This window comes from Teleopsis dalmanni, unplaced genomic scaffold (genome assembly GCF_002237135.1).
Source record: "Teleopsis dalmanni isolate 2A unplaced genomic scaffold, ASM223713v2 unscaffolded_contig_0574, whole genome shotgun sequence".
In the NCBI taxonomy this organism is placed as follows: Eukaryota; Metazoa; Arthropoda; class Insecta; order Diptera; family Diopsidae; genus Teleopsis; species Teleopsis dalmanni.
The window spans coordinates 54-9,414 of NW_024031956.1; the positions used below are offsets into that span (position 1 = coordinate 54).

The 9,361-nt window shown below is 32.4% G+C and overlaps 3 protein-coding genes and 1 pseudogene across 3 annotated transcripts; 2 read left to right on the forward strand and 2 right to left on the reverse strand.

Moving 5' to 3' along the window:
• The first annotated feature begins 1,986 nt into the window (after nt 1-1,986).
• Nucleotides 1,987-2,737, forward strand: LOC119663560 (histone H1-like). The gene has a single exon (XM_038073170.1). The coding sequence runs from the start codon at nt 2,042-2,044 to the stop codon at nt 2,720-2,722; it is 681 nt and encodes a 226-aa protein (XP_037929098.1). The 5' UTR covers nt 1,987-2,041; the 3' UTR covers nt 2,723-2,737.
• A 1,498-nt stretch (nt 2,738-4,235) lies between these two features.
• On the reverse strand, nt 4,236-4,547 carry LOC119663558 (histone H4). The gene has a single exon (XM_038073169.1). The coding sequence runs from the start codon at nt 4,545-4,547 to the stop codon at nt 4,236-4,238; it is 312 nt and encodes a 103-aa protein (XP_037929097.1).
• Nucleotides 4,548-4,736: 189 nt separating this feature from the next.
• On the forward strand, nt 4,737-5,288 carry LOC119663559 (annotated as a pseudogene).
• A 1,046-nt stretch (nt 5,289-6,334) lies between these two features.
• LOC119663561 (histone H2B) lies at nt 6,335-6,754 on the reverse strand. Its single transcript, XM_038073171.1, has one exon. The coding sequence runs from the start codon at nt 6,752-6,754 to the stop codon at nt 6,383-6,385; it is 372 nt and encodes a 123-aa protein (XP_037929099.1). The 3' UTR covers nt 6,335-6,382.
• Between the last annotated feature and the right edge of the window lie 2,607 nt (nt 6,755-9,361).

Here is a 9,361-nt window from a genome sequence, read left to right on the forward strand (position 1 = left end):
AAACAATATAAATAGCTGTCATTCATATGAATTTGACGTAGTTGGCAATATCAGTTTGACAAACATATCGCTGTGTAATTTGTAACACTTCAATCGCCTAACCCTATATATTATTAAGAATCTTTTAATATTTATCATAGATTCGCGTATCAATAAATAGATACATAAATCTTCGCAGGTAGTATAATCTAAGTTACAATAATATTAATATTATATTTGTTACTAATAAAAATGTACAAAACAAATAACGTTGCCAGGCCAATAGCATAAAGTTTCATAATTACCTTTTTGAAATCAAGAACCTAATAATTTTGTGCCAAATATTTGTATTTATTATTAAATAAATGTGATACAATTATTAAAAAACATTAATATTCATAATATAAAGAAGGAAACATATAAAAAATAATTATTTTTCTTTTAAAAGTTTTAAAATTTATTTATTTATTTACTAAACATCTTATAAAATTTTCAAAATGGTAACACCTAATTTATCTCATTAGAAATTCTGGTATGTACCAACAATCGCTGCCATACCGACATAATTGACTATTTCCCCTAAATATACTCGAACTCGCACACGGCCTAAATGTTTACTATTATTATCATAGTTACTATTTCAATATTTTGGTATTGTAATATTTATTATTATAGATAAATTATTTAAAGGTAGAGTTTTTAAAATTTGTATCTGAATTAGTTTTATAAAATATTCTATATTTTATAAAAGATTTATGGCAGTAGATGGAAAACATCCAAAGCCACTGTGTGAGTCTTGAACCTACTAAAACTAGCTCTTAGGAATGACTATGGAAGATTGCAGCCGCAAGTTTATATATATACTTCAGTATCTATTTAAATGTTATCCATATCCATGTTAGTTTATAAAAAAATTCATCTTAAATTTTAACATTTTATGTCGTATATCACTCCTTATAAAAATGTTAGAATACGCACATTTAATTTTAATTTTATTTTAATTATAAAGTAATAAAAAGAACATTTTTTTTAAATATACATATTTAATAAAATACTTATAATAGTCAAAGTTAAATAATTAAATTATAATTATAAAAGAAAAAGTAAAATGATTTCATTCTTATATATTTTTAATCATGTATGTAGATATAATTTTTTTTTATGAATTCTATTAAGTAGGATACGTACAGTTGTTATTCGAATGATATTGAAAACTATAAATTTAATTGCTGATATGTTATTAATAACGTTTATATATAATAATTTTTCACATGATTAAAAATTATTTAAAACTTGTAATAAAATTTTAAAAATAATACGTATAGAAAATCTTAAAACATATCTTAAAGTAAACGAATTCAATGTAACATGTTAACATTATGGATGGATATCTAATCTCAAATAGACACTATTTGATATAATTAAAAGTGATAATCTTATATTCTAATTAAAATACAATATATTTATTTATAATTATTTCTATTAGTGCTTTGAAATTTTAAACTTTTATATAAATTGAGTTAATATTTCAAAATAGGATAAAACATAAGCATTCAAAATGTTAAAACTGACGTTTTTATGCATCTCATGTTTTATTAAATTTGCATTTATAAATATATGAAATATATAAAACCATATATATAATTTAACAGAGAATTGAATAAACTATTTAATAAATAATTTAATATATAAATTATACAAAAGATAACTTTAAAATATTCTAATTTATTAACAAGTTCAACTATAGATTTACAAAATTTAAAGTTTAAACCAATTTTTATATATTTTATATAATTATAATTAGTATAAAAATGAATGTAATAAAATATTCAATATCTTCTTTACTTAATTTGATTTAAATAATTGTGTTTAATTTACTTGGTCTATTTAAAATTAATAATAAATGTTGAAAAATTTTTTCAAACTCAGTAGAAATATGTATTAATGAAAAATTTTTATAAATGCGCTCTTCTCGGCGCTTCGTACAAAGTGAGCTAAGCTACCATAAAAATGCGAAAAAATATTCATAAGTAAGAATATTACGGAATATTAAAAAGCAAATATGTCTGAAGCTGTTGCCGTTGCAAATACAGATTCTCCAAAGGAGATAACTGCCGTTCCTGAAAAGAAAGTTGCTGTTAAAAAGGCAACAAAAGTAAAAAAACCTTCTGCAGCTCCATCTCATCCATCAACACAACAAATGGTTGATGCATCTATCAAGAACTTGAAGGAACGCAGCGGATCTTCATTGTTGGCAATTAAAAAGTATATAAGTGCCACATATAAATGTGATGCCCAGAAATTGGCTCCATTTATTAAAAAATATTTGAAAACTGCTGTAGCTAATGGCAAATTGATACAAACAAAAGGAAAAGGTGCATCTGGTTCATTTAAATTATCAGCTGCTGCTGCTAAGTCTCCTAAATCGTCTGTCGAGGGTAAGAAAAAGAAGGTGCCATCAGGTGTTACGAAGAAGAAGGTTACTGCATCATCTGCAGGTACTAAAAAGTCAAAGGCAAAGGTATCTGGAGAGAAAAAACCTAAAAAATCTGCGGCAGCTAAGAAGAGTGTTGAAAAGAAAAAAACTGAGAAAGCTAAAGTTAAAAGTGTTAAAAAGATTGGATCTGTTAAGGCTAAGCCAGCTAAACCAAAGTCTACTTCTACAAAAGCTAAAGCGGCCGCAAAACCTAAAAAAACTGCCGTTAAAAAAACATCAGTCAAGAAAACTGCTGCAAAAAAATAATTTTAAAAATCAAACTTTAAATTCATCAAAACAGCCCTTTTTAGGGCTACAAAATATGTGTAAAAAGAAGATTCATTATTTATTTATTTATTTTATAAAATGTTTTAGTATATGGTATACCTATTGCGTTTATTAATGACCGGTCACTAAAGATTGAATAATCACCTATCGAAGTTAGGAATTCAATCCAACTCAGACTGCAGATACTGTAGAGAAGAGAGAAACTGCATACCATGTGCTTGGGTAGTGCCCACTGATGCACAAACGGAATAAACACCTAGGAGGGTATTTCATGGATCATAAATATTCAAGACTAGGAAAGATGGACTTTATATTGTCTTTCATTAAAGAAAACGGACTTGGAGAAACACTCTAACCCGAGTAATGGGCACAATATACCTTGTAGGTCACAGTGCACGATCATTTCTTTTAATAATACCTCATGAATAATATAAAGAAATTCTTTTATTCTGTAATGCGCTATAAATTTAATCTCTAATAAGCAAACAAAAATTCTTTATGCATTTAAAAAAATTATATTCTCTTATTTAGACATTATGTGCAATACTTCACATCATTCTTAAGTTAATAAATATTTATCTTATTCTATTATATTTAATATCCAATTATTTATTTATTATAGTAATGACCATAAAATATTATATATCAAAATATGTCATTTATTTGATGAAATACTCACTTGTATATATTTTATTCACTTAATTTCATTTTTAAATTCTATTTTAAATAAATAAAAATAGTGGTTTATGCTAATTTTATTTATTATTATATAATGCTTCTAATTACACTTGTTAATTTATAACTAACACACCACACTCGGTACTCACTTGCAAGACGCTGCAAATTACTTAAAGATAACTTTAAAATATTCTAATTTATTTCAATAACAAGTTCTTTTATTTCTTTTCTTTATATAATATTGTCATAATTCACTTAATTCATATACGAATTTTTTTCACTTTCATTTTCCCCGGAAGCAGTTTGCTTGTTGAACACTTGGATTTGGATTTGGATTAAGATTAAGATTCAGATTCAGTGTGAGATTTGAATTCACTAAAACCACCTCTTAGGAATGAATGGAGAAAATTTTTGCACCATTGTGCGGAAACTTCAAACTGCAATATCTAACAGTCCGCAAATTACTCATATACGTCAGTTCTATTTATCTTATTCTATAAAAAAATTGAATGAGAATTATAATTAAGCCCGTAAGAAGCTAGTCCACATATATACTGCTAATGTAACAAAGAAATTGAGAATTATAATAATAAATATTTTGTACATTGTTAAACTGATCATTTTAATTATAAATTATACTCGACAGACATCAACCGATCAGGCTAATAATAAATTTTATTTTTTTATAATTTTAGAAAAATACCAACACATATATATGTAAATTTATCTCTTTAAGTGTAAGATTATTTGGGTCCTGAAAAGGACCATTGGGCAATATATTATTGCATTATTAAATCAATAATTGATTATTTGCTTAACCTCCAAAACCGTATAAGGTACGGCCTTGTCTCTTTAAAGCATATACGACATCCATGGCTGTAACAGTCTTCCTTTTGGCATGTTCTGTATATGTAACAGCATCACGGATCACATTTTCCAAAAATACTTTCAATACTCCACGAGTTTCTTCATAAATCAAACCAGAAATACGCTTAACTCCGCCTCGGCGAGCTAAACGTCTGATAGCTGGTTTCGTAATACCTTGGATGTTATCACGAAGAACTTTGCGGTGACGCTTAGCACCACCTTTTCCTAATCCTTTGCCACCTTTACCACGACCAGTCATTTTGTATTTAAATTTTTATAGATATGGTAGAACCGTTCGAATTCAAATTCAAACAATAAATGAAGTCACGACAGATGATTGACGACTATTTATAGAAAATATAAGCACTACGAAAGATATGAAAAATATTGGGTAAAACAAAACAAAACATAAGAAAACAAAACAAAAAGAATAAGCAATATGAGAAACAATGAATGTTAAAACATGTGAATAGTTGAAACAGAACATCCAGGTATGATGAGAAAATTGAGCTATTCAATTGCGCTATTTTTTAAAATACCATATTGTAACATATCTCATAAATTATGGCTCGTACAAAGCAAACTGCTCGTAAATCGACTGGTGGTAAGGCACCACGAAAACAATTGGCTACCAAAGCCGCACGTAAAAGTGCACCAGCTACTGGAGGTGTGAAAAAACCACATCGTTATCGTCCAGGAACTGTAGCTTTACGTGAAATTCGTCGCTACCAAAAGAGTACTGAACTCTTGATTCGCAAATTGCCATTCCAGCGTTTGGTCCGTGAAATTGCACAAGATTTCAAAACTGATTTACGTTTCCAGAGTTCTGCTGTAATGGCTCTTCAAGAAGCAGGAAGCATACTTAGTGGGTCTTTTTGAAGATACTAACTTATGCGCAATTCATGCCAAACGCGTTACAATTATGCCAAAAGATATTCAATTGGCTAGACGTATTCGTGGAGAACGTGCTTAAGATTGGAAGCAATATAATTTTATAAATATACAAAAATCGGTCCTTTTCAGGACCAAAATTATATAAAGAAAAGAGATAAATAAATGACATGACTTATCCAGGGTTTGAAATTGCTTGACTATTTTCAATTGCTTATTTTTGACTATGAAAATAAAATAAGCAAAATGTAAATGTAAATGTAAATGCAACAATTATAATAGTAAGTTTATTCAAAGAAAAGAGATAATGATAAATTATATCATATAGATATAGTATAGACATAGCTATTAGAAGTAGCATAATATATATTAATATGTATCATATGTATACTATTATTAGTATCATATAGTATATCATTAGACATAGAATGTTTCACGTCATAACATTTAATTGAATCAATATGTTTTATTTTTCTTTTGCTGTAAGCAGAAAGCATCAAAAGCCATAATGTAATGTAAATGACTTGAACTTACTAAAAGAACGTTTAAGGAATGAGTTGTTAAAGAGCTCCCATGAAATTGTATGTTTTCAAATTTAAAGCACGAATGCAAATATAGAATATATCAATTTAAAAGCGATGATAGTACTAAGACTGATGATAAGGATTAACACTCGTTAATTCAAGAGTTAACTCTATTTAGCAGGTTATATTATCCATGATCAAAAAACTGTAAGATCGTCAAAACTGACAGAAATTAATTTGTTGATTGAATCATTTATTCACTAACAACCAAACGATAGCTGATAATTCATGAAGAGACTGTCAAAGTTTTTTTTTATTTTTTTTCTTCTATCAGTAGCCTCTTAAAAGAAATATCAAAAACAAAATATATATCATATTTATATTATTATTATGTTGAGGTTAATTGAGTCAGTGCACTTGAGCACTTTTACTTTCTATTAACAATAATCCTTGTCTGGATTATTGTTTATAACTTTATCAGATCTGCGTACCTCCCCGAGGAGCTTGCAACCATTCTGAGATTCAATAACGCGGTATTGGTAAGCCTGTCAGTTTTCGTAAATAATTTCAGGAATCTATACATATTTATAATATAGATAAATTATCAACTCAATTGAATATTTTTGTGGCCCTGAAAAGGGCCTTTTGAATAAGTGGTGTTTGTTTGATATAACGCAATTTACTTGGAACTAGTATACTTAGTGACAGCTTTTGTTCCTTCACTAACTGCGTGCTTAGCCAGTTCACCGGGAAGTAAAAGACGAACAGCAGTTTGAATCTCCCGACTAGTAATGGTGGAGCGCTTATTGTAGTGTGCTAAGCGCGAAGCCTCAGCAGCAATACGTTCGAATATGTCATTCACGAAGCTGTTCATGATGCTCATGGCTTTCGATGATATACCAGTATCGGGGTGGACTTGCTTTAACACTTTATAAATGTAGATAGCATAGCTCTCCTTCCTCCTGCGCTTCTTCTTCTTATCGTTTTTGGTTATATTTTTCTGAGCCTTTCCATCTTTTTTGGCTGCTTTTCCGCTAGTTTTTGGTGGCATGATTTCTGATTTTAACATTTAATCGTCGACTTGGCTTATAGAATTGTTTCATTGAGTTAGTGCATTTAAGCGCTTCTGCTCTGTAATGACAAAGGGGTTACTTCAGAACCACTAGTGTTTTATTGACAAATTAAAACGAATCTTGTAAGTTGCATCTTATTCGATTGTTGACCTTAGGTCTGCATACCGCCCCAATCGGTTGGTGGTTTGTCTTAGAGGGGATAATGTTGAAATGGGCAGCCTGTCAGCCTTTGTGAAAAGTTTTAAGGCTTTGTCCTTAATATATTTCTTAACCGTGTCGATTCTAAGTTCTCTGTGTAGGTCATTCGAACGGATGTACCACGGCACATTAAAAAGCCTTCTTAGCGTTAGTGATTGGGCAGCTTGCAGTTTGTGAATGGTGGAGTTTGCTGCTTTGATGATTCTGTTATTTGTGCTTAGCTTTTTGTGTATAAATAGTGGACGAAGCTGGGTTAGAGTTTTGGTGCAACATGATCGTTTTAACTGTATATGTTTCTGCCACGTAAAACGCTTATCAAACGTGAGTCCCAGGTATTTGATGCTATCTTCCCAGTTTATCTGGGCGTCCCCGACTCTCACTCTTGGAGGATGTTGTCTTAGTCTACGGGTTATAAACAGTGCTCTTGTCTTATCGTTATTGATTTTAATTTTCCAGGTACGAAAATATTCGGCAATAAGGTTGATATGTTCCTGTAATGTGATGGTTATGTTGATGGCAAGTGACTCTCAAACTGTTACTTGACCAAGTGATAGTCAAACTGTAGTATTGGTGATATTTTATACCAAGTATTTGGAACTTGAGTGCTTGAATACTTGAGTCTAAAGTACTTGAGAGCTTGAGTGCTTGAGCACTTGAGACTTGAGTACTTGAGTATTTGAATTCTTGAAAAGTTGCGCTAATGTAACTTGAAATAGTTGAGTTGAGTTTCTAGTAGTTGAGATTTATAAAAATTGGATCTATTTTTTCACGTCTATCCACGTCCACGTCGACGTCCACGTCCACGTCTGTCGTCGACGTCCACTCGTCGACTTGGTTTTTTTTTTTTTTTTGCAGTAGGTGGAAAGCATCGAAAGCCACAGTGTGAGACTTGAACCCACTAAAACCACCTCTTAGGAATGAATGGAGAAGATTCCCACAGCAATGTGGAAACTTCATTCCAGTAATCAGGGGAGAGAGAAAGTAGATAGACTTAATACCTAGTAAACTAGGTTTATCTAAGCCAGAAAGCAAGGGCATGAATTAAGGAGAAAGGGTAGTGAAGAAGGGGATGGGGTTACGGCTAAAAAGCGGGGAAGAAATCAGAGATAAACCTTGTGACTAGGGTCACGAAAGCCGCGGTTATAAAGGGGAATGGCGAGAGGATTATGTTCCACCTCTTCAAAATAGTGGAAAAGGTATTGAGGATGTTTAAAGCGAGAGGCTAAAACAAGGTCCACTGGGAGAGTGTTAGGACTGGAGACGTCAGGAGGTAGGTCGTGGAGCCGGGTGAGATACCTACGGGCGAGTGTCAAAAGGTACTCGTCAACACGAGTGATCTTGGCATTGTCATAAAGAGAGGAGATGGAGAAGTGCTTGCCATTAGGCTTGCGCTTATAGTTGGTGCAATCACGAAGAAGTTTCCGCTCAAACAGGCGGATTGTTTCCATTTGAGCAGAAGTGATGGCAGACCAAATAGGGAAACCATAGGTGAGAAGAGGACGAATAAGCTGCTTATAGCAGAGCAGCTTAACTTTGCAGTTAAGCTGGTTGTGTCTTCGAAGTGCAGTTTTGAGTTGAATGTGCCTGAACCGGGCGTTACGGATGGCATAGTCAACATGTGGTATGAAATTGTGTTGCGAAGAAAGGACAATACCAAGATACTTCAGCTTAGGAACAAGCTGAATAGGAGAATTGTTAAGCCTAAGCTTGATATTGGAGGTGCTAAAACCTCTGGGGCGATCACGCTGTTGGCCAAGAAAGGCAATGGCAGAGATCTTGGAAGGGTTGAGCTTAATCTTCCACCTGGTGTAATAGTCGAAGAGGGATCCAAGGTGGGCATTAAGCTCATTGGAGAGGCGGTTAGGATTAGATGACCGCATGAAGACAAGGCAGTCATCAGCAAAGCAGATTTGCTTAACAGGGGCCCGCGGGAGAGGAATGTCTGCTATAAACAAATTAAAAAGGAGTGGTCCAAGAACCGAGCCCTGAGGGACACCAGCGTCGATGGGGAAATCACAGGACAGAGAGGAACCGACTCGAACCTGAAAGGTTCTGTTGGACAGAAAATTGTGGACCACACTGCAGAGCGTAGGGGAGAAGCCGAACTGGTGAAGCTTTAAAATTAAACCTTCAAACCAGACAGTATCAAAGGCTTTTTCAATGTCAATACTTAGTGCCACAGTCGGCTGCTTATTGAACCTGTGCATATCTAATTTTGGAGATGATGCAGGGCATGAACAGTGGAGGTTTGGCTCCTAAAGCCAAACTGATAAGAAGGAATAATATTATTCCCTGAGGAGAAGGACTTCAGCTTGCTTGCTATGAAAGTTTCATAGAGCTTGCTGACAGAGTTGAGGAGGGAGATGGGACGATAGCTGGAGGGATCA